General features: G+C 39.5%; 1 protein-coding gene and 1 long non-coding RNA gene across 2 annotated transcripts in view; both read left to right on the top strand.

Moving 5' to 3' along the window:
- LOC119918326 overlaps positions 1-14280 on the top strand; it is a 60822-nt gene extending 46542 nt beyond the window's left edge. The window contains exon 3 of the long non-coding RNA XR_005447420.1: positions 10313-14280. This is a non-coding gene — a long non-coding RNA (uncharacterized LOC119918326). The remainder of the gene's footprint in view (positions 1-10312) is intronic.
- Positions 14281-20872: 6592 nt separating this feature from the next.
- The window catches only part of net1 (neuroepithelial cell transforming 1), a 36572-nt gene continuing 31123 nt past the window's right edge, over positions 20873-26321 (top strand). Inside the window, exon 1 of the mRNA XM_038738770.1 lies at positions 20873-21039. Within this exon, the coding sequence (XP_038594698.1) occupies positions 20888-21039 (152 nt within the window). The 5' untranslated portion in view covers positions 20873-20887. The remainder of the gene's footprint in view (positions 21040-26321) is intronic.

A 26321-nucleotide genomic window follows, 5' to 3' on the forward strand; every position in this document is an offset into this window, starting at 1 on the left:
GTCCACAGATTAAAGGCATGTCACAAGAAAATGAAATGGCCTGACAGCCCAGTGCATGACATTAGTGTGTTAGACTTCAGTGTGTGTGTGTGTGCTGCTGACTGTAGGTTATATGACTCAGCAAGATGGATATACACTATGTTTGTTGCTGGCAGTATGCCTACAAAGGTTCCTCAATATGTGTCTCACTGTCTGTTTCTTTGCTGCTTTAGACTTTTGTTATAAGGTCACAATCAGACAATCAGGATTAATCAGCCAGTATCAGAAAGTGCATGTGTTGATTATCAAGCTCTTTGAAATGGTGGACATGGCAGTCAAGTAAAGGTCTCAGCATCTGAAACCTTCATTCCTACTGTCGAAATAATAGGGGGGCTGCGTCTGTGTATACTTGTGACTTTCCAGAACTGACAAGCTTGCCCACTTCAAGCAGCAGTGAGGAAGTCTTTAAAAAGTCTTCTTGTTCGCTGAGTCTAGAAACAAGCAGAGACCCACCTTGATAATACAGTCGGGGTCGTACATGATGATGCTTCAGTTTTCACGTTTAACCTGGTGATTTGGCATGAGAAAACCAGACTTTCAAAAACGAAGAAAACGCAACTTTGAAGAGTGAGGAAGACTAACCATGATATTTGCACAAATACTACTCCTCTTCTAGGCTTAAAATTATTTAAAAATGTGTTTTGCACTTGCTAATGTGTTGCTGTTCAAATTTTCTTTGTGTTCCCTCAATGCTTTTGTCCTTATTACGCTGCCACGCTACGCTGGCCATCACTTTTTTATCTGTCTGGACTATGGTGATCTTTTATACATGCATACCTCTGCACAGAATCGTCAATGATGGACACAGCTGTGAGCTATACTCTCGGGTTGAATGGCCTCCTCTAGCCACCCGAAGGCTACGTCATTGGTACACTTTCATATATAAGGCAATTCTTGGTCTGCTGCCAGGCTACCTATGTGTTTATATCATGCAGAACAGTAATGGGCGACACTCTTTGCGTTCTCAGGACTTCTTTATGCTCTCTGTGCCAAATACCCGTGCGGAAACGGGAAAGACAGCATTTTTGTATTCTGCACCTTCAGCATGGAATACGTTGGAAAAGGACTTGAAACTCACTGAATTTAAATCCAAAATGAAAGACTTAGAGGCAGATGCCTTAATATGTAAATGCTCTTAGATTGTAAAAAATATTTAAAATGATTTATGAATTGTTAGCTTACTTCTTCTGTGTTATTTTTTTATATGCTGCTGCCTGTCTTGGCCAGGTTACCCTTGCAAAAGAGGTTCTTAATCTCAGTGGGACTCTCCTGGTTAAATAAAGGTTAAATACGCTGCTGGACTCACATGTATGACTTCCAGTTGGTGATCTCTGAGCCGTATGTTATGTTTGTCTGCTTCTTCATTATTTATTTTTTGGTTTTGCATTGGTTTATACTTAGTTTAGTATCTGACAGATTCTGAATGGTTTTAAAAGCCTTTAAGGAGAGACTGTTTTTGACACTCGGGACAACCTGTGGTTATTGACTTTTTTCAGAGGGGAATGGCTGAGGAATGATAGATTGAATGGATTGTTGGTAAATTGAGCGAGGTGGCATTGTTACCCATGGGAGCGGTTCACTGTTACTGAGCAATCGCTGGTCAACTGTGATGGAAACTGCCATTTCAGAGAAAGAGGATTAGAGAGTTAGGAGGACCTTATGTGTTCATGCTGCAGGGTGTTGTGCTGCACTGAGTGTTTTTTTATTTTGACGTATCTCGCCCATTGTGGGTTTGAAAAGGTGAAAGAGCCATTAAAGAGAGAGCCAGATAAATAAGTTTTGGGTCTCAAAATGAGAAGACTTTCCCAGATAAGATTCCAGCTTTTGGAAAAAGTGACACAATACAGAATTATCATTGCCTTAAATCAATGCTAATTTCTTTATCTATACTTCGGTACTTTACCAAATATGTCTGAGTGGCTGCATTTTGGAGAAATTTGTTTTTATGCTGCAGCCACACAAAATGGTATCTTGGATTGAATTTCAATACATTCAATACAACTATGATTCAGCTTTAAAACATCAATTCTTTTGGCCACTTAGGAGCAGCAGAACAATTACAAAGACAGCACATGTTGGGAGTGGTTTTAGAGAAATGATGACCTTTAAGTTTGGTTCTGTTAGGCTTTCACTTAGGTGTTCACTGCTTATCACATGAATAGATAATCTAATAAGCTAAAAGAAATGAATCCAATGTGCATAAACACAGAAAATGACATCTAAAGCCAACAGTTCCTCATGCGTGAAAAACTTTAAATGACTAAACAAAGAAAAGCGAGTCTCAGCAGTTTGGATTGATGCTCATATCGGACTGTTTCTCCGTCTGATCTTAACTAGTATGAACACCAAAAACGGTGAATCCCAGTGGATGTGGACTAATCTATCATACTTTTCTTAGGTCAAATGACTTACTGAAAATTTCTACGTAACTTGTTTACAAGCCGTGGTCGAGGTGGAAATTTGGACAATTTAAATATGCCAAGCCTTCCAGCAAACCAGCTTTCTGGCCCTCGGTGAACATAAATAATAATACATTTACAGATCAGATCCTCCATAAAAGAGTTTTTTAATGCTGAACTGCTGCCAACCAGTTTTTGAACGAGGGCTCTTTATTTGCACACAGACTGTTTACACGCTTGCCAGCAGACCTTGATGTGAATCTTTCACTCAAAGTCAATTTGCCTACACATTCTAACAAAATACCCACATGCCCACAGTTGTCAGGAGGTCTGTTTGGAATCGGGGGATATTTGGCTTTAGATGAGAAGATTTTTGTTGAGTCATAGTTCACAGTAGTGTCTGCAGACAGGACATTTCAGGAATTTAATGGCTCTTACTGTAACACACCACTCATTTTGGGAAGCTGTCGTGGCAGAGAGCCAAGAGGGAAGCAGAGGGGAAGTTGAAGATTTACAATTTGGCTTGCGGTTCGTGCTTTTGCTGACTAACTCTGTATGTCTGTGTGTGTGTGTGTGTGTGTTTAAATGCGTTCATCACGCGGGTGCTGTGTGTCTGCCCGGCAGCGAGACCAGAGTGTTTGAGATACGTGAAAAGGGTGCTTTTGACACTTTTGGCACCATGTTGCCAGTAAAGCCTGCTCTTTGTAATTTAAGTGTATGTGTGTGTTCAAGTGAGTGTTTCTGAGTCACTCCTTAGTCGGCTTTAGGAAAAGTGTGTCAGACTCAAAAACAACTGCAGTGTAATCCAGAAAGGTCTCAGGGGTGTTGTGAATGTGTGTGTGCTGCTGCTAATAGTTCGGGGGAATGAGTAGGTGCTGTTATTGTCAAAGAAATGACTAAATAGCCCACTTTACTGTAAATGGGTGATGTGTCAAGATTATGTCTGCCCCGAATGCCACCCCCCCTTCCCCCCCTTCCCCGTCCCCCCCTTCCCCGTCCCCTTCCCCATCCCCATCCCCTTCCCCTTCTCCTTCCCCACGACACACACACATACACTCTCTATCTCAATCACTCTGAAAGCAGCATCCTCTAAACTCTGATGTCAGCCTGTATTCCGGCTTGAGTGACTCAGACTGTTGTCATGACGACATACCCATCCAACCCCTTCTGTCCCAGAGGGTCACCCCACATCACACCACCCCTATCTATCTATACATCCATCTGATATAAGGCCTACCATTTTTACAGCCCTCTATCTCCTCTTTCACTCTCTTACTTCCTGGCAGTGTGTGTCCCTGTTGAGTAAGAGGTGAAAAGCTTTCCCTCCAATCCCCCCCTCCCATCTCTCCTTAAGGCCTGTTTTCCAGTTAACTTCAAAACCACAAGCGGCAAAAAGTTGCTATTTTTACCCCCAGCTCAAATTGGCCTGTTAAGATTGTTTATCTGTGTCCAGAGAGGAAGGCCCCTCAGCCGGGCCGGCCGCCACAGTGCTGGGAGTGGACTGGAGTTGTGATCCGTTCCCGGAACTGAGCTCAAACAAAGCCAGATGTTTGAAATTCTCCAGAAGGAAAGGTTTTTGTTTGTACTCAGTCCTTTCAAGGATGGAAAATAGGCTGAGGAGAAACACGTCAGCCTTGTTTGTGTTCTAGAACACAGGAACTCTTGAGGCTTGTCCTATGATGTGGGCTTTTTATCCTCCAGAGGCATATTAACGGCCCGTGGGCACTGTAGTGTTTACTCAAAGGAGAATATCAGTGTCAGGGTTAGGGTTTGGCCTCATTTCATTTGTGCCAATCATGTAGATTGTCATTTATCCATTCTATCCAACCATAGTTAAATAAGTTGAAACCTTTTTCTTATGCACAAGATTGAATAATGGATTCTAAAGTAGTGTATTGTGTACTTTTAATTTAAATGCACTGCTATATACACAAAAGTGCAATAACATGTGGTTTGCAAACACTTTAAACAAATAAGGTGTTTTTACCAGCAGTGTTCCCTTTACACAGTAGCAATAAAATTTTCTTGTAAATCTCAACTTAAACATTAATGTAATCAAATCAAATATTAAACTAAGCTATTTGCCACTGCCAGGGAATTACCTTTTATAGCATATTAAAACAAGAGTTCAGAGCCATGATCAGAACATCATAACAGGGTAGGCCCCTTCTGAGCTACAGGTTAACATTTATGAATCTGTTTCCTTGTTTTTTTTTCAGCTATCAGCAGAAATATTTTTCTTTTATCAGGGAGCAGCAGAAACAGTCTGTGTTCAGTAGCAAGTGTCCCTGTTAGAGTGAGGTGAAGTGCTTGCCTCACGTACACCGCCGCCGAAGTTGAATTGTCTTGAACTTTCTGTATGTGACGGGGAGAACAAATCATTGGAAGAGAGACTGACCCTAGCTGTTTGAGAGTTGCCAGAATCTATTACTGTTTATTAAATAAGACATCAACAGGAGGAAATTCACATGGCAGAGCTGCAAAACTAGATGAAGGCCTATCAGGTCAAGTTATGTTACATTAGTCTATAATTTTAACTTGAGTTAAATAGGCTACAGCCGTGTAGCGCACAGAAGCCGTTGCCATGGTTACTCTACATAGAGTGGCTTCCGTTTACTCGTGGAGTGCTTGTCTCCCTGTCTGTTCACCTGAGGAGCGCAGAGCAACTGTATGAATGTGTGTTCAGAGCCAGTGAGCAACGGACTTTCAAAATAATAATAAAAACTCTGTTAACGTGCGATAAAATAATTGTCAGCGTTAATTGATTAATGCTTTAACTTGATAACAACGCGTTAAAGTGCCCAGCCCTAGTTAAAACCTTATTAAACCAACGTGTAATTTCAGTAGCTTGTCTTCAGTAGAACATATGCTATGCCCGTCCAGTCCTGTGGAAATATTGGATTTAAACATTGGTTTGAGCAATTCATCTTTTCAGTCTTACATGCTGCATTGTCACATTCATGTCATCTTGGTTGTCTTTGTTTTCCATGACAGCGGTTAATTATACACTACAATAGTTTTGAAACTGTGCCATGAAATATGGTTTTGGAAAATCTGCTTATGGTATGAAATGCAGAGTTGCCAAAGGCTACCATCAATTGTAATATACACTGATTTCCTGCATAAGTGTGTCTCTGCCTGCGCACTATCTTTGTCAGCTGTGCTGGAGGTACTGTATGTGTGTGTGGCACTGTGAGGCGTAGCTGCCTCGCTGATTTAAAGCATCCTCATGCTTTTTATTTGAGATTGATAGTCTCTGCTCCTGCCATCAGCTACACTCCCATTAGCATAACTCTGCATGCTGGGGCTCATGCCCGTCTCCTTCTGGGCTTTTACTCTGCACAACCTCCACCTGAACTGCACCACTGACATACATTAACACACAGGAACCCGAGCCTATACACACTACTACAACATGAGCTGCTTTATGGTAACGTAAATGATGAGAGAACAGCGGTGGTCTGTCTCAGGGCCCAACATTTATTCATAAATCCAGACGTTGGTTAACAGTAATAAAGTGCTCTATAGACAAACGCAATGTGGGATAACAAACTGCGTCCAAGAGAGATTGGACAGAGAGATGAGCAGTTCCATCTGCTGGAAGGCTTCAGATTGTGTGTAATGGTTTGATTTACTCTTGGAGGCATGATGCATTTTGATACTATTTTTTGATGTACAATAATTTTTTATTACTCAAAATTGGGCTGAAAAACAAATCCTTTTGCGTTGTTTTCAAAATTCTATTTTATTTTTAAATTATTTAACTGTCCATGTATTTGGACACCATGCAACAAAGAAGTAAAATGCCACACCTTACAACATGGAATATTATGTTTTTTTTATCTCATGTTATGCTATTTATTTAAGCTCAATAGTTGAAAATGAACAATAAAACACAGATTTTAGGAGCAAATAGAGGAAAAACACATTCCTCAATTAATTACAGTTATAGCTATATAGGACCATGTTTTTATCCGCATCTAACTTCATGTTGAATCATCTCAGTTTTAACATTTCAACATACAGCATGTACCAGATAAGATAGCTATAGTTTAAACTGATTTCTTTACATTACGTGAGTACAATTCTTATTTCTTATAAAGGCCGCAAAGCAGTCAAAAGCTGCCATTTGATGCTGTAATATGCACTTTTGCATTGTTATTTATGCTCACATATTTGTTAAATGTCTGTTTTATTATAATATAAAACAATTTATCACATCTCTGAAAAAGTAGAATAGATATACTACACGAGAGTAACCACTGTTAACAATGTTGTTATGAATCAACTGATACTGTCCTCAAATGACTTGGAGAACATAACCATGATATAGTGTCCCAAAATGGAGTTTTAAATAACTGTCCACAAACGTGGAAGCCATGCATGAAAGGGTTTTAAACCCAAACATGATGCCTTGGTCATGACACTGATAGCACTGGTCATGACGTTAGTGAAGTGGGGCTAGTGTGTCATTTGTTCATCAAATCCAGAATACGATAAACAAGAAAATCATATTTGTTTTTCTGTTATTTTGTATGGGTGAGGATAAAAATGATTTCACTAGTGGATTTGTAGGAACTCTTGCATTCCTAACAAAAAATCAATCTGTCAATAAATTCCTTAAAATTGACCTTCATTACTTTATTTCAAAAATGCTTTACAAACCTTTACTTTTGATCTATGCGCTGCATGATTTAGTGAAAGAGCTCATTGATTACGAATTAAGAACGCAGAAAAGGCATTTTAGGTAGGATAACACGTGTGCATGCACACATTCTCTCCCACATTGCTTACACCTGTATGCTGTGGCTGGTTTCCCACTGATGAATGGATGGGTTTGTGCCAAGTTTCACTCCCCAGTCCCAGGAAATGAAAGAAGAGAAAAAAATCGTCCTTGATTACAGTATATTACTGTTCTTTAGGGAATTGATAGAGGATGGTATTATTGGGTTAATCAATGACAAGTGGTGACTGCTCTGTGATTCACTGTGATTCACTTATTCCCCCCAACACACCATTGAGCCTATCAAGCATCTTCATTTAAGCCGCTCTAATTTTCCTGGAACAGATACATATGAGCAAGGGGGGAGGTTTCTTGATGGAAAGGGAAAATCGGTATCAGGTCAGTGGCCCTGAGGTGCCGGATCTGTCTGACAGGCTGCCTGCTGGAGAAGCAGTCCACAGGGAGAGTTTAGAGGAACCACGAAAGCAGAGGGTGATGAATGGTTTTTAAAGTGCACGTGCAAACAAGCCTTTCTTCTCTCTTACAGGAACAACTGTAGGAGTTTCATTCCGCTGCACTACAAGGCATTCCTCCTTTAGCAAATAAATGTTAATTGAGATTCATTGTAAACAAAGATGATAGCTATTCAAGGCTTTAGGGCTTAAACTGGAGACCAGGAACCTTGAGTCTGTGAGAAATACTTTAATTCTTTTTCTCATTTTACTCACTTTAAATCAAAGCCTAAATGATGCCAGCAAAGTACCGCAGGCCAGATTTGAACCCAGGCCACTGGAAGACAGACACTGCCTTTCATACATGGGCACACACTCTGACAACTGAGCTAACCAACACGGCCTTATGACCCATATTTACGTTTATTATTAGGCTGCAACCTTTAGTGGCTGTATGATGGTAGCAAAGCAAGAAGTCAGGTGACATAGTATAAAGATCAAGATAAAGAGAAGTCCGCAGAAGGAGGTGGTTGGGGTAGATGGAGGTCAAAATTGACTTACTTAAATTCTTAAGTGAAATAATGTTCCGTGGGTGACTATTGTGACTTACGGTCTTAACAAGTACTTTTGTTGCCTAAACGTAACCATACTAAGACTTTTTCACAATGTTATCCACATGTTTAACATAATGTGACTGACTTACATAACATACCTAAGGTCTGGTCCGCCTGTTGCTGGACTGGTTCTTTCCAAGAGTCATATGTTTTGTTTTGGGGAACGGTCAAATATGTAGTTTTGGGACAGTTGATAATTGACCTCTTTTGTCGTTTGGGTAATAGGACATGTTGGCTAAGCACCAAATGTGCAGAAGAATGTGCTACTTCCTTTCGACAAAATTTAGAAGGAGAAAGTGTGGCTCAAACATGGTTTAGAGATCAACCCAAAAGGGACTGGCAGCTGTAACAACGTTAGTCATACTAAAAATGCTCACCAAAACTGCTGAAAGTCAAAATTAATTCCACTTTTTGTATGAGGAAATTTAAACTCTTCTCAATATTGTGGCTATTGTACATATTTTTCAAAAGAGGAGAAAGATGTTTTTGGACATTTGGACATATTTGGCGTTGCAAAACGCTGATACAAGACGTGTTTTTCCACTTTCTCAATATGCCCACATAGCATTGAATATGTATCATTACAATATTCAGCAATTGGGATAACCCATCACACTGTTAAGTTCGTATTCCACTCGGCAGTAGAAACTAGCAAGCTAGGCTAACTAACTTTCACTCAGAAAGTGTAAGGTAAGGTGATTAATTAAGTAAATTAAATGAAATATTAAAAGTAAAAACAAATACTAAGGATATACTAGATACAGATTTTTTAACGTTGACTAAAATGATGGAGCACAGTGTGACTCAGTGTTGTGCAAATGCAAACGTGATCTTGAGCCTGAATTTGAACACTTTGTGATTAACAATAATAATACCCGCACTGGCACACTGTAAATATGGGAACTGTAGTTTTTTTTAATGCTATCATGTTAACTGTTCTTGTAACAGTTGATCTTAAAGGTTCATTCTTGACCTTGTTAGTGTTGTTAGCCAGGCAAACATCTGTCTATCTTGCTTGTTGGACCTTGAGTTGAGAATGTTTTGTCAAGGTACTGTGTTTCTTTCTTATCCATGATATCAAACAACACTGTCTTTAATGTTAGTTTCCCACCTGAGCTTTTGTAATGTGGTTGTATGTAAATAAATAGTGTTTGGAATAAAAACAGTATAAAGTTTTTCCTGGAAAAAGGGGCAGATACTGTAGCTGTTAGTCCCCAACAGGTTTAATCTCTACAGCCCTCTCTGGCCATTCCCAGTAGCTGGCCACTTGACTGGTGTCAGCCTGTCAAGTTAGCGATCTTTAAACTCCAACGGTCTTGTGCTTGTGGGAAATGGTGTTCATTCGAGGATGCTAATAAGTGTTCAGTCTCGGTCTATGCTGTGCTATGTGAACTCTTTTTAATGAGGTTTTTCTCTGTGAATCATTTCTTTCTACCATGGGTAGATATTGTTTCCATATGTCAAAGTGTATGTGATGCATGCAAAGCTGAGGTTGTTGCATCCTTTTCCTTGGATTATCTTACCACACTCTAGTGGGTGGATTGAATTGCAGATGATACCACTGAAAAGTGATGATGGTATTATGTGACGAACGTTCACATTTTGGTGATTTCTTTTACATTGCAAAGTGATTCCGACACGTCACCTCCACTTCTCACCTGAAGGTGTGTGATGCTTCCTGTGGCAGGTGGTTCAGACAGTGGGCTGCAGTGTGACTAATAGTTGTTGCTAAATGGCCTGAACATCCTGTGCATCAGTCCCCCACCCCACCCCACCCCACCCCCACCTCCCCAACTCACCTAACCATTGCTCTATCCATTTATTAATTCACCTATCTATTCCTTCCTCAAGGTTAACTATTGTTGTCTACATAAATTCTGTAGTTTATAGAATAACAGGATGATTCAGAATAGACACATCTATGACCCCAAAAAAACAGACTTGTTATGAAAGGAGCCCAATTATGAGAGCAGTGGAGTCTTGCACCGTGACTCAGCAAAACTGGAACCAAGGAACAAAAAAATAAATCTTATATAAACTTGCAGTCGTCATCATTTCACGTCATTTCTACCTCTCTGCTTCCAGGAACAGAGGCTGTGCCACGACTCCGAGCGGACAGACGAACAGACGGATGGACAGGGAGGATGACATCAGCCGTGGGAGCCAGGGCCTGTGTGTGTGTGTGTGTGTGTGTGTGTGTGTGTGTGTCAGTGGGTGCCTCTGTCTCTGCGTGTCACTTCCTGGGAGAGAATAGAGCAGGAAGCCAAAGTGAAAGCCGACAACAAGCACTCCTACCTCCACAAGGAAGCCTTTCTCCCCAGAGAGCATGTGTGTGTGTGTGTGTGTGTGTGTGTGTGTGTGTGTGTGTGTGTGTGTGTGTGTGTGTGTGTCCTAAACTCACTCCTGCATTCATGCTGCAGGGGGTTGGTGTTGGTTTTTTTCATAAGCCTCTAATGTTTCCATTTTAGTTCAAGACTGACAATTCTTTTAGAAACTCTCTAGGGACGGGGGCACCTTGGCAGAGGGGCATCTGTGACAACGAGGGCCATACAACTGACCTTGTGGCTTTGCCTTATGACAAAAATGAAGCATTAAGTGTTACAGCAGGGCACAGACATCCACCCATTCCTCCATTTGTTATCCATAACAGCCCGTTACATCTCCATTCTGCTCTCTGCTCTCACTCATGCAGGGTTTAAATGCAGGTGAATTCACAATACACAGTAACTCTCAGCATGAACGTTTTCATCAGCTCAGGTCTCCTCTCATCTGGACTGTGGTGGCTGGACAGAAAGAGAACATTTTAGATTGACTTCAGCAAGAGATCAACCTGAAACAACAAAAGTTGGATTATACTTCATTCATGCTACATATCTGCTGTGGTGTCATTTATTCCCTGATGACTAGCACTGGGTTGTATCTCTGTCACCACTGCTGATGCTGTACAACTGACCCTGACCTTTGACCTCTCTACACTGAGGGCATTTGAGATGAGAGCTGCCCCTGTGTGGCTACACAGGCAGTCACGTCACCATAGTAACACATGGCAATAGGGGAGTGCATAGATGCCATGTCGCCCTCTTCTGCCGATATGCAGAATCACATGATTCAGGCAGTGCGTTAAACCACATATGACAGCATGACACAATATTGTGGCATGAATTTAAGTGCATCTCGGTGTGAGGCCACATCCTCTTGATTAGTTTAGCTATGAAATGTTGTCCAGCTCTCCTTCCACCGCCAACGCCCTCCTAAGCCTGCAGTAGTCATAAAATACCAAGTAAGGATTTTTTTCAACCTGGACATGCCAATTGCCCTCTAGCACGTCAGTCGTTATGGGTCATCTGACACTCGTCTGTCAAACACCTGTAAGGGCCACAGGGACAATGCAGCATTTACTTTAGCCTTATTGTCATGACGACCTGGCCGGTTACATAAGTGCTGGGCGCCGGTTCCCACAAACAGCGGCACACAGAGGTCTTTGTACTGTGACACGAGACACCACACGCACCCTGTCACAGTTTGTACATTCCTCCAGCTGGATGTGCTCCGCTGCTCGTATGTCACAAAGTAAATAGAGGTGCGTGGATGGCAACACAATGCGGCCACTTCAACAAGCCACTTGATCTGGTGCTGAGCTTTCAAATCTGATTTTTTAGCCGAGTGGGGAGAAGTTGCCCGCTGTGTGGCACAATTTGCATTCAGTGTAAATAGACTCAGACTAAGATTTTATCACTGAAAATTCCTCTGAGAGATAATCTCCGTGATTTTCTTTAACTGGACAGACACTGCAATGTACCTAATAGACACTACATGTTTTAATCTGCCTGTCAGCACGACCAGAATCTGTGACGTTTATGTTCACACTTTATACAGACCCACGTAGGCCTAAGCATGGAACCCCCGGTTGGATTTGTTAATTGACAGTTCCAATAAAGACTATTTAAACAACAATGTTGACAGAATGGGAAATTGTGCAATTCTACTCAGAGCAGAAAGTTAAAAAATTAAATATGGAGCAAACTGCACATCAAACAATAACGGATCTGGCAGAAATTTGGCCTAATTCTAAAATTATTCTGGGTGTTCCAGACAAACATACTGGACAAATTTGACTTAAGAAAATTCCTCTGACAAGGGAAGCAATCTCATCAATTTGCTAGATTATTTCTTTAAAAATGTTTGAATAAAAATAAGTTTAAAAAAGGTTTTTAATGGTAATTTCCCCATATATATGATGGAATGGGAGTGTCACTGCTAACAGCAATCAACGTCACTATAGCTCAGGGATGTTAAATGAGCCTTTGGAGAGTGTGAACAGTACACATGAATACTAATGCATGGATACACATACATTCACTGGGGCTTTTAACTCGTCTTCATGTGAATCTTCTGTCGTCTTTCCTGAAGAATCAGTGGCAGTGAGGATTAAGCTGTAAGTACCCATCATTGTATGCTGTATGTTTGTGATGTCTAAAATAACACCGTGCTTCAGTATGTAGCTGACAACACCTGCTATGAATTCACCCTTTATGGCTTTGTTGCCACTCGCTGCCGGCCTTGTTTGTTGTGATGTCTGTTATGTTTGAATTCCTCTGCTGCTGGAGGAGAATTTTCACGTTCCAGTCGTCCATGCCGCTGCACTGCCATGACAACCACACTTTCTCTAAATAAGAAGCGCTGTCATGTTTTTTCCTCCGCTGACAGAATGCCTCATCCACTGACGGGGAGGATATCAGCCAAGAGTATGATTGAACTAACTTGACTACCAGTGATGTGTGTGTTTGTAGCATGCCTGAATGGCTTTGCACGATGTCCTTGTTGATGTTGATGCATTACTGTCATTTCATGTTGTGCTTTTGACAAAGAATAGGCCTTATTATGTATATTATTTATTATTATTTGAAGTAGTTGTAGCACTAGCAGTGTTATTTTAAAAGTAGGATTTTGACCTTGGCAACAATAGTTTGCAGGGCTGGGTTAAACCCCTATGCGGCCCCACTGCTAAAATCTGGGCCCCTGTTGTACCAACGTGATATCATGGAATGGCGTATAAATAGCACGCCACTTTTAAGGACATTTTCGGTGTGCCATGTCAATGCATTTAAAGCTTTTTGCATACAAAATTTAAGCAAAAGGTTAGCAGTAAAGTACATCGATGCTAAAGTAGGATCGTTAGCTAACTAGCTAATTAAAATTTAATGTAGCTATCGGAGCATAGCTAATGTTAGCAATGATGTAGCTTGGTAACTTATGTAACGTAAATGAAAACCAAAAACAATGTGTAATTATTGTTTCACTCGGGAACGCCGGTGCCCTGGGTCAGGGTCCAGGGCAGTTGTCCACTTTATCCTCTAACCAGCTAAGGTCCTTTGAAGTTAAGATTAAATGCGTCTTAACATGGGTCTACTCACTATATACTTTGTCTAGGTTGAGGGAGGATTCAACCTTATGCCATTCCAAATAAGGTAACAAACATCCATTAGCATCTTATTCTCCTTAAGGAGCTAATAAAATCCACCAGAAAAATCAAAACTTTTTTTTTTAAAGGAGATGAAACTAGTGACTGTAACTCCCTGCTGTCGGTACACCTCACCACTGCAGCTGTGATCTGACACCAAAAACGTCTTCCCCCAGAAGCTGGTTTCATGTGGTGGTTTAGATGTGTGTTCCCGTTGTCTAGCACCATTTGAAATCAGTGTTCTGAGGGACAGGAGGACAGCTCCGGCAGTGAGGGACTGCCCCTCGTCCTCTCTCCTCCTCGTCCTCCTCCTCTTTCTCCACTAAAAGATAACTGATTTCCTCTTGTGCTTAGAGCCCGCTACAGCCTTCTAGCACCATTTGAAATCGGTTATAAAACTGTGGATCAATGAGTCTGAGTCATCAGTAAAACGCAGGACAAGCAGAAGAAAGCAACTACTGGCTGTTTGTTTCTTGACTCCGCTGGATGAGTTTGAAGGTTATACATGGATGTTGTTTTTAACTTCTACCGTTAATGGATAACAACATGATCTCAGCTCTAATAAATCTATATACTTGTATCTTTTGCAAAAGAGAGTTTATTATTTGTGTCATTTACATGGCCAGCAACCAGTTGATATTGCTGCAGTTGCTACTGACCACCACTAGAGGCTGATAGAAGTCACAGATTACACCCCTTTAAGGTATTTGACTGGTTTGAAGTGAATGCAAATGCTTTCAAAAATGCACAGAATACAGCAATGCAGATTTCACAGGACAGTGTTCATGAGTTTATTTTTCCTGTAAGTCAACAAGATGATGGAGACACAGCAGAGATCCTTTCCAGCAGACACGGAAGAGAATAGTGTTTTTTGTGGTTGGAACATGATCACAGAAGAAGCCCAAGGAGGACTCCAGATATCACTTTATGTGTTGTGTGTTGTTGATCCACGAATCCCAATGGCAATAATCTTAAAGACAACATTGTTTGCTGTGACTGTGGATACAATGATACAGTCATCGAGCTGGTAGCATGGTATCCTCCGTAGGACGCTCCTATCCATTACACAATATTTATCCATGTCCAGATACAAGACATAGTGGTCTAGTCCAGCAGATGGCGCCAATCAAGATGGCAAGTATAGGCTAAACGGCAGGCCGTTGCCACTTTTTATATGCCCTAATGCATATTGCCATTGCTGTATCTATCAGAGAAGCAGTAGGTGTTAAGGCACTAAGCAGAATATGGCAACCAAGTCAATATTTTATTTTGTTTATGAAAAAGGTGAATGAATGTACATTCAGCATTTATGTTGATTTTAAATGTTTATATTTAAATACATACATTTTGGTTTCTAGAGGATCCTTTTGCTTGGTGATTCAGTAGTCAGAAGAGCTCAATTGTTGAGCAGCCACCACTGGTATTATTACTTTAACATATACTCATGCATGTACAGTATATGCCGAGTGAAAGTTTCGGAAAGATAATATAAGCACATGTACTGTATATGTAAGGGCAAGTAAATAAGAGGAAAAAACTAAAGCAAAAGAGGAACAATCACAGCAAGGCTCCTTCATCTGATGCGTAAAATGCATCCAGCAGCATTATTATAATTTTTAAAGATCATCAGTACTTTAAAAGCCCAATCCATAGTTTTAAATATATAAATTGCAGGTATAGTCAGATATCATTGATGTAAACAAATGTTATTCAGCAAGCATGTTTACTGAGTCATCTGGATAATTTTGCTCAGTAAAATCCCTAATCCCTCGAAACTGGAGGACTGATGTAAGACCACGTTACAGGTTTGACTCGCAAAACTTTACCAGATGCCTCTGCTTTCTGAAACAGACCCCCCAAAAATATATAATTTACATTCCTTAGTCTGTAAAAGACCTGCCAATCATTTAGAAAGTTAAAACAAGTTCCAAATGATTACATCTCGGTTGTGGGGAAACACACCAAGCTGTTAACACTACACTGACATTAACGCCTTATAAAGTTGAAATGGCTAATGTGCTAACGATTAGCTATTATTAATTAAGCAGACACATAGCAAGATAAGCATTACATTTGATTTGGCTTAGTCCAAAATGAACTCTCCTTAATGCTCATTTTTGGTCTCCATCTTCTCTTAAGGGAAATATCTCTCTCTTTAGCTGCTAAATGTCATATCATGGTTCCCACGTCTGCTGTTTGTTGACAGGCAGGTAGTGTACACCGAGTTTATCAGAGCTTTTTTACTGGAAACAACTGTGTGCTGAAGCTGATGAGAGCAGTGAGAGTGAACCAAAACAGTACAATTGTGACCCAGAAGCAAGAGGAACTGCAGAGACTGCTGATCATTCTAATTTAATATTAACAATAGATCAAATGATGCGTAATGTGAAAGATGTCACTTGTAGTCATGACTATTTACATATGTACATTTGGAGCTATATAATATTTTGCATCTACGAGTTTACTTTAAGCATAAATACATACATTTATTGAAACAATCAAAAGCAACTGCAAACATTAACAAAATAAACATTTTAGTGGCCATTTCCTGGAAACAACATAATGACTGCCAAATATACCAAACACAAAAAACTAGTAGTTTACTAATGTTTTATTGATATTTGTCGTATTTGTTTGTATAGAGAGTATTTACAAAATTGTGAATCATGGTCACAGAGTGTTAAACTAATATAGAAAAAGATACCCTTTAGGGACATTTTTGCCATTGTAATTAAACAAATGATAAAAAATAATAAAGGCCATTATACTTTTTAGATTTTAAGTTTTAAATTTAAAGGAATAGTTTGATATTTTGGGGAATACACTTATTCTTATTTGAGTTGATGAAATGAACTGACATGTCTGTACATGTCTATAAATGTGAGGCTAGAGCTAGGAGATGGTTAGCTTAGCTCAACATGAAGACTGGAAATACTAAGGTCACAATTTAGGCTCATTCTTTAACTCCAGAGTTTGATTCCTCATATCTAAAAAAGGCTGAACTCTTAACATCTATTTATCCTACTTGAATTTTGTTACAATAATATATTTAGATATTAATATAAATTAACTTTCTGCACATTAGAAAAGGGACCTTAGAATATAAAGAACGACATATACAAGAGTCACAACATTACCCCTTCCACCACAGTCTCAATCAGACAAGAAGTTTATCAAATATATCTGTGGTTGTACTGTTGACTGGGAACCAGTGATGTGAAACTGAGCTGCTCTGTCTGATAAACCTCCAGAAAAGACAGTTCACACATTTATAGAACAAGTAAAAGTTTGTCTTGTACTTATATATGGCCACCACATTTGCTCCATTCTTTAGCAATAGTTCCCTAAACAAAACAGCATACATTTTCATTTAATTATTTGCTGATATTTGATACTATTAATTATTTGCTGATAGTTGATACTATCAAAACAGAAGAATTCAATGATTCTGAATCATTGCTGTAACAGCCTCCCAAAGATTTTTTTTTTCAGACAGCAGAAGGAAGAAACCAAAGCAAGTGGGTATTAAAAATGATGCTGTAGCTGAGCAGGTAGAGAGGAAACAGCAAAGCCATGGTTTCAGGGTTTGGGGTCATCCTAACCAAAAGTGAGGGAGACTGTGTGTGAGTGAATGGGGTGAATGTGGCGTAGTGTAAAGTGATTTGAGTGGTCAGGGTACTAGAAAGGCGCTATGTAAGGAAAGTCCTTGTACCATCCTCAAACACTTGATGAGATCATTATCATTCCGAGAACATGCAGGTAAATGATCCATTGATGCTTTAATGTACTTTTTGACAAACTGTACTGCATATGCAAATTAAATCAAATAAATATTCTTTAAAGACTCATAAGTTGTTACTTACTTTTTTTTACACCTGAGAGCGACACCATCATCCAGACATTGAGATGAGCAGACTTCTTCTCCAAGCAGGTGAGGTCTTCTAAATGACTTTTGCAAGGTGTCGCTGTGTAGCAGTATCTCCAAGTGTCCAATCTAATAACCACAACTACATTACAGATTTTGTTAAGATTAATCCTTTTGTTAAATCTCATCTTTGTACATCCAGTGTACAATTCGTGGGTCGACCTCATTGTCTCAAGCACTGACAGTAAAGTTTTGCTTGTTTTTTCTTTCAAAGTATTAATATTATGAATATTGTATATATCATACATATAGTATATATACGCCATAACGCCATAACCAGGTAGCTGTCATAGTGTACAGGAACATCTGCCGTGAGTATGGGCTGGAAGTCCCAAGGTCAAAATGGAAGACACCTCCTAAGGTAGTTGAGAATGACGGAGCTAAGATCCTGTGGGACTGACAAACTGTTGATGGCTAACCAACCAGACATCGTGTTGATCGACAAACAGCAGAAGAAGGCTGCAGTGATAGATGTGGCAATCCCAAGCAACAGCAACATCAAGAAGAAGGAACACGAGAAGCTTGAAAAATACCAAGGACTGAAAGAGGAGCTAGAAAAGATGTGGAAAGTAAGAGCAACAGTGGTGCCAGTGGTGATCAGAGCACTGGGGACTGTGACTCCCAAACTGGGAGAGTGGCTACAGCAGATTCCAGGTAAAACATCAGAGGTCTCTGTCCAGAAGAGTGCAGTCCTAGGAACAACTAAGATACTGCGCAGAACCCTCAAACTCTTTGAGGACCTGAGCTTGAGGAGGGGGATATATACTATATATAACATATGTAATTTAATAGTTTGACCTACTTCATAGATGTTAACAAGATCAGCGATGCTTAAACTAAATATGATGTGCGGAGTGAATGTTTGCCATGGCCTACATGCTAACATTTGCCAATTAGCACTAAACACAATTATAGCTGAGGCTGATTGGAATGTTATGTGATTTTTATCATAAAGTATTGGACATTAATAAAATCTGGTGGTGCTAGATGAAAAGTCCAAAGTCAAGGACAGTGTATCGTCTGGAGACCATGAGTGTGTACAATATTTCATGGCAATTAATCCAATAATTGTTGTAATCCAAAGTTGTGGACCCATCAACTGGTATTACCATTTCTAGAACCCTGCTAAAAACTGTCCCTCTGTCTTTGTGTCAATTTCATATGTTCATTTTTGATGGGGTGTGGGTTTTTGCACTGTATGTGGAGACTGAAAGGTTTGCCATCCATCGTCAACCGCTTATCCTGCATACAGGGTTGGGGGGGGGGCTGGAGCCAATCCCAGCTGGCATCAGATACAGGTACTGGACAGGTCACAGATAGACAAACAATATATCACGCTTGGAGGAAACCAGAGCACCCACACAGATAAAGGGAGAACATGTAAACTCCCCACAGACAGGCTGGGACAACCAGGGTTTGAACCCACAACCTTCTTACTGTAAAGTGCTAACCACTGCATCACCGCGCCACCCCACTAATACATCATGGTATAGTGACTTATCAATAATAAGCAAACAAGGAATTCTCCTGATTCATAAAAACAGAATTAATGAAGGTGACTTTTGTGCAAGTACAGTGAAGTTTTTGTTGCCACTGGAAATCTTTTCCAGTAACACACAAGGGTCCACTGAGTGTTAGATGTCTTGATGAAGAACTGCTCTGTTTTTAGACCAGCATCCAGAAGATGGTCTGCTGGTTAGCTCAAGGTTTCACAAACAGACTACATCTGGAGAGGAAACACAGAGTCACATCAAATTATTCAACAGGGATAATAAGATACAGCCCACTCATTCAAGCCATGCTGAACTCAGGCTGGGTGCATGTATGTAGCAGTAGCTGCCAGATGTGTTAGGTAGAAACATATTTAGTAATGGATAGAGTCACAGAAGCAGTAAGATGAGAGCTCCAAGCATCGTGAACCCCATCACGATGCTGAGATGTCAATGGCCTCAGTGAAGGTGAGTCCTAACATGATCTCTAAGGCCCTACAAGTGGAAGATAAGCAATATCTAAGTACCTAACAAGCTGGACTGAGTCGAATCATGTCACAATTTGCCTCCTATACCATTCACAGGCAAGATTTTGAAATAAAGGTTAATGTAAAAATTAATTTAGCAACCCTGGACAAACTATGCAACGATGACACTGTTTCTAAATTACCTCAAAGTTTAGCATGTCTTTACTGCAATTACTCGTTACTTATCAACCAACATATACACAGATACTGCTACGTCTGCAATAAGCTAATATCAGCCAGGTCTATTTATTGATCTAGCTCTACTTGGTTGGATGTTAGACACATCTTGACATGCTTGAACCTTCACTCTTGTAACCTGTTACAGTAAGCAACCCATGTGGAAGTCTTGTAAGTAAACGATCACATTATGCAGAATGGCCCCTCTCAGTTATTTTTATTATTATACTATATTATTAGATTTTTATTACTAATGCATTAATATGCAGCATTTTACTGAGTTAGCTGGTTGAAGTCTAGCTAATGTTAAGTACTTTATACTGCTGGTTTTCTCAACTATATCGTACATAAACATATTTTATAAGCTAACTATGCAGTATTTAACAATATATTACATTCATTTACCAGATACCACAATGTAAAAATGTTTTTTTCCTCTGGGGGAGCAGTTTGGTGTTCATTGTTTATCTCAGAGACACACATGGTTTCCACATTACTAGTAACTATTACATCCAGCTGTCTACTAAATGTAGTGGAGTAAAAAAGTACAATACCTTCTTCTGAATTGTAGTGGAGTAGAGGTATAAAGTAGCATAAAATGAAAATAGGCTATTGGCTTGAGTCAACTACCTCTATTTTTTGGTGTCATTTTTCATTTTTAATATATAATTTTAATGACTGTGCCACCAAAACACGAACTCCTGTCCTTGTTTAGCCACTGCGCTCATTTACCTCATTCTCTGATTAGGAACGTGCTTTGCCTTGCTTTCTTCTGGAATAAAAATCATTATTAAAACAGCCCCTTAGGATTGTGAACTTCTCACTGTTAGTTATTGCGCTGTATTATCAGACCAGACACCACCGTCCCCGAAGTACTACTAACTACTCTGGCCCCGCCCATCAGCGTACTATCCTAGCAACGAGTTCCTCGGTTCTCCTCTCATTGGACGATTTTTGGATTTCCGCCATATTCAAAAACACTCTCGAGCCTCTGTTATTGTAGTAAGCTTTATTGTAATTATACCGTTTAACCCTTTCAGTGAGAGGTAGTTAAGATACCCCTGGTCTAAGATATTTTAAATGGGTGAAACCGGTGAAACCAGTGAAACCAATGTTCCCGTTTCGACTTTAGAGAAACCGAAAAGACAGCCGAGCTCCAGGAACTTAAAGAGGAAGTTTTCAGCTGGTGAAGAAGAGTCTCCCCTTGAGAACAACAGCAGGAGTCTGAGACGGTGAGTAACGTTACACCGTTTCTGTTCGGACTCTGAGCGAAACTCACTAAAACTGCAGCAACAGGGTGCTAATATAGTTGAGCTAACGGTGGCTAGCATCCTTTAGCCTCACAATAGAAATAAGGAATTATCAGTAACGTTAACTTAACGTTACCGTTACTAGTGGTGTATTTTCTTCAAACGAAGGGTGTATAATTTGGAAATGGCCAACTAAGTATTATTAGTAATTTCAAATAAACTACATAAAATGTTTACAATGTGTTTTACATTAAACTGTGTGTAAGTACTTTCGGTTGCGTCAAAAAGCCACAAGATGTCAGCAAAGAGCCACTGTTGCTTTCTCTCCACTTTATTGGTGCTTGTCTATTTATGGGATGAACTATAACATCCACAAGGCAGTACTCATAATAGTAAACATAGTACCTAAGCAGTGTTTTTCTAACCCTACCTTTGTGTATAACTTCAGATATATGCAGGAAACACTTAACATGCACTGTTATTATGGATCCAGGCAACACAAACACTTTCGCATTGTCTCTCTAAGCACTGTCTTTCATATTGGCCATACATGTGACAAGTTCTTAAATATTGTCCCAGAGCTCATTTATACCAGCACAATGAGATTCATCTGTTCTCAAACTGCTGGCAAATGTACAATAATAACAATAATCAGCATGTTTTGGGAGAATAAACCCCTGCAAAGGTTTATATTGGACTCATTTGAAAGACTTTCCATGTTGTGTGCCAAAGTGCCCCAGCCCTGCCCAGTGCCCAACTGGCTCTGCAGACAAACACGGAAAAACATCACCCAGTATTTGACCTCCATTACAAGGTTTGTGGAAAAAAAACAATAAAGTTGGATAAGGCTTGATTTCCCAAGAGAGACTGACATTCATTGCTAGACTGGCAGTGGAGTTTTTCTGTTGAGTGGTCTAGTTGCCAAACACGTGCAGAACTCAACCGACAGAAGTAAACAGGGTTGGGTCAAAGCTTGTGAACTCAAAGCTTGGGAAGTTTGTCATCCATGTAAAGGAACATGGTTGCAAATCATGTGTTAGTGCAGTCATTATTGTTGAAAAATGTCTGACAATGACAAGAGTGAAGGTCCAACACCTACAATACATTATGGTAGTAATTTTCTATAAGCACCTGTGGCTATACAATTTTGCCAACTACACCACTAATACTTCATTAATGTGCAATATGTCACTGTTGTTTAACAAACAAATGAATATAAGAGACTAGGGCTGGGCGATATGGCCATCAAGGTTATCACGATAAAAATATTTCATATCATTCATTATCAATATCACAATATGTGTCAAATCCTTATTTCTTTCAAGTTTAAAGGCTGATTTTTTTCTCCTGAGTGAGTAAATAGAAGAAACCAGATGCTTAATTGTGTGGTTCCACTTTTCTTTATGGTCAGAATGTGACAAACGCTTGATGCCAAACAGTTGATCACTTAACAAATCTCAGGTAGAACAATTAAAACTATTATGATAAAAATCTTTTTCAACAAATATGATTAGTAAATCTTTTTTCAGTCAATTTTCCTCCACAAAAATATTTTAATAGAAAAATTATATATTTTATATATATTATTTGTTTGTGATTCAAATGAATTAAACTAAATATTTATTGACGATATATTGAACAATTATTTTATTGCCCAGCCCTATGAGAGACTATGTCAAGTATTGCCAGAGACATTTACTACATCTTTGTTAAAAATCTGCCCACTTTGTGTCTGGATTGCTGGAAAACAGGCTTTGGAACATCCTGTTTTTTAGCGCTCATGTAAATACTTCCTTGGGAATCATCAATTTCAAGTTAAGATACCAAATAATACACCAACAATCCCAGCGTGTCATTGAAACATGATGACACCGACGCAGGGTGCTCAGAAGAGGATTGGCGGTTTACTGGGTGACATCAAGGCAGAGACTTCTGTGCAATGGGCAGAGCTTTCAGAGGAGCAGACCGTCATTGTAACGCATGACATGTCCCTGTCAAAAAATTGTTTTACATCTTCAGGCGTTGAAATGCATGCTGGGAATCTCGCATGTAAGGCACCATGGTTGAAAAATCATATGGAATGGACAGATTTGTAACTCTTGATATAACATTATCCTTTCAGAATTAGCCCGCACTTCAACAAATAAGGGCAGGGCTAACTGAGATGCTAATCCGCTGACTCATGAGCCACACTTACCTAACACACCGGAGACAGTATGGGTAAAAAAGTCCTTTGTCCCCTAGCTGGAAGAAGTGTTGAATGTGTCATCATGAAATAATTACAGGGCCTATCTGCTTACAGAACAGCTCACATGGGAAACATGTCATTGGGTAAGTCTACATACAATAGGTCATTTTCTATAGAAATAGATATTTATTACTTGATAATTTGGTAAGATTTCTTCAGCAGTTGAATATGTTCTGTAAATTGCACGCAACCAGACATTCTTGGCCATTATTAAGAACACTAATTATTTTTTTAAGAATCTAGGATTCAGATTAGGCCTGCACAATTAGGCTAGTTGAAATGTCGCAATCGCAATATGGCCAAGTGAAATATCCAAATTGCAGAAGCTGCAATTTTTTAAAATTAGGGTTAAATGTAGGGCTGGGCAATAAAACAATAATGATAATTTTCCTCAGTAACAATATAACAAATGTTCAATATATCATCAATAAATGTGTGATTTAATTCATTTGAATCACAAACAAATTAGCACTTAATTTTTCTACAAGATATTTATTTTGTTGAGGAAAAGAGACTGAAAAAAGATTTGTCCCATTGCCTCCAAATCTTGTTCTGTTTATGAGAAAACATGGTTGTTTGGTATAGACCCCAACAAATGTTAGATCATCGTGAATGTAATAGTTTTTTCAATGAAAATGAAAATTGTGATGCAAAAATGAACATAACCACTAATTATCAATTGTATCGCAAATCCTAAAATCTGTCAGAATAATTACAATAAGATTTTTTTACCATATCGTGCAGCCCAATTTCAGATTTTCAGTTGTAGCTCGTCCGTCCACAGGCAACCTCCAAAGAGTAAGCAGGGTATGGTTCTCAAAGACACTTTGAAAGGATACAAAACTGCTGATGAACGCACGTTGGCTGTTTAAAGGTTCAATGTGTAAGTTTTAGTGGCATCTAGTGGTGAGGGTTGCGAATTGCAACCAGCGGCTCACGTTGTATTCACGTGTTCATGTGCTCTTATGTCGGAATATGCCTTCCTACCTCCCCCCGCTTCTATGTATTTTGTAGTTATGTAGTTTATCTATTTGAATGTACTAGGGCTGCAACCAACGGTGATTTTAGTAATCGAGTATTCTACAGATTATTTCATCGATTCATCTAGTAATCTTATAAGAAGTACTTTTGCTTGGCGGCGCACCCCCACTCAGTACCAGGATCAGCTGTGTAAGCCACGGCCCAACCAGGAGAAGAACAATAACAAACGCACGTTTCTACAGTTATAGCTGAGGATTGCAGCTTACTTTGGCTAGCCTTCAACTCAACAATCAATCATGATTTTAGTTAAATGCTAAAGTTGCTGTTACTGGTAACTTGTCACGATGTGTTCACATGATCACAGCGTAAGCACCATATGTGACAGTAATAATTGTCCGTGCGAAACAGTGTGCTATATAGTTATATGGAGTAAATGAAGCATCGTTGCAAATAATTTGTGTAGATGCTTTTTAGTAATCAAATTAATCGATAAAACGTTTCAGCCCTAGAATGTACTTACTGTCCTGGTTTTATTGTTATTAATGTGTCTTTGAGTGTCCTGGAAAGCACCATAGAAATAAAATGTACAATTATTATTATAACGGTTCCTTATGTAGGGTCTTTATACACCACTGAAAACACATTCATGTATATTATATTGCATTTCTGTCAATAGATCCTTCTAAATATTACAGACTGAACCTTTAAAGGATTGAACTTGTAGGCTTATGGGATGGTCTCACCAACAGCTAAGCTAATGTTGGACCTTTAGGTTATGTTTATTTGCAGCATGCTCTCATTTCCTGTGAGATTCCCTGCATGTATTTTAACACCGGTGTGAGGACTTGGCAATGCCTTGGCTTAAAACCTGATGATGTAAAAATCTGACGTTTTTTGGCAGGGACATGTCATGCATCACAAAGACTGTATGCTCCTCTGGAAGCTCAGCCCATTCCAAAGAAGCCTCTGCATGGCTGTCAGCCAGCAACTCATTCTGGGCTCTTAAATTAGTCCTGCATGTTGCAATGACTCGCTGTGCTAGTGTGTTCTTTGGTATCTTCTATTGAAAGTATTTAAATGAGTGATGAAAGATAGGATGTTCCAAAGAGACAGTTTTCCAGTAATATACTAAATCCAGATACAAAGTGAGCAGATTTTTAACAGACCTATTTTTTTTTACATGAACCATTTATTCCACTCTTTTGCATCAGTTTTTTTTATTAATCACTTAAATGATTAGAATTTTTTTTAGAATTTATGTCCAACAATGCTTATTGGTTGACAGCCACAAAATAAACTATTGACATTGATATCAAAGAAAATAGAGAGAAAACCCTAAATAAATGGTTATCAAATTGGTCAGATTATTTCTGTAGATTGATTTACAGATGAATTGACAAACAAAATGGTTAAAACCAAGCCACACTGAAGCTAACCAACTCTCCCACATTTTTCCCATGACAGCTCTGTCCAATGGTTGGTAAAGCGTAGTTAGTCAGTCACTTGAGGCTTGAGGTATGTAGGGAGACTAGGGGTGTGCAACAGCAGAGTGAATGTCAGTTCTTAGGTCATCAAAACTGCAAATAACCACTATTAATGAGTATCAGAACCACAGGGCTGTGACTATATTTATCTGCCAAGTTTCATCATAAGGTGTACGTCACCCCAGTTTGAGAGGTGAACTGGTTGGAAACTCCTTCAAATGTTTGTAAAGCAGTGGGGACCTCCCGATGTAGTCACATAGAGTTATGTAATCAAGTGTTTGATAAGAGACCCAGACAGCTGACCATACTCCATGTGAATCTGATTTTGTGGCGCTAGATCTGTCATCTTTTAGCCGTCGAGCAGTACATCGCCTCCTGTAGAAGTTTAGATTTAGAAGACACTTCAGCGGGACAAATTGTGTCAAGTTAATTCAGCACTTTGACAGTTAAGTCTGAGCAACACCTGCAGTGACCTCTGATCCCCTCCTTGCCTCCAGGACACCCAAGGAGATTCTCATTTTCCTTCTCTTTAGCTATTGTTGTTATTCCAC

This window comes from Micropterus salmoides, unplaced genomic scaffold (genome assembly GCF_014851395.1).
Source record: "Micropterus salmoides isolate LMB-PRFRI ecotype aquatic unplaced genomic scaffold, ASM1485139v1 Ms_hic_scaffold_23, whole genome shotgun sequence".
NCBI classification, from domain to species: Eukaryota; Metazoa; Chordata; class Actinopteri; order Centrarchiformes; family Centrarchidae; genus Micropterus; species Micropterus salmoides.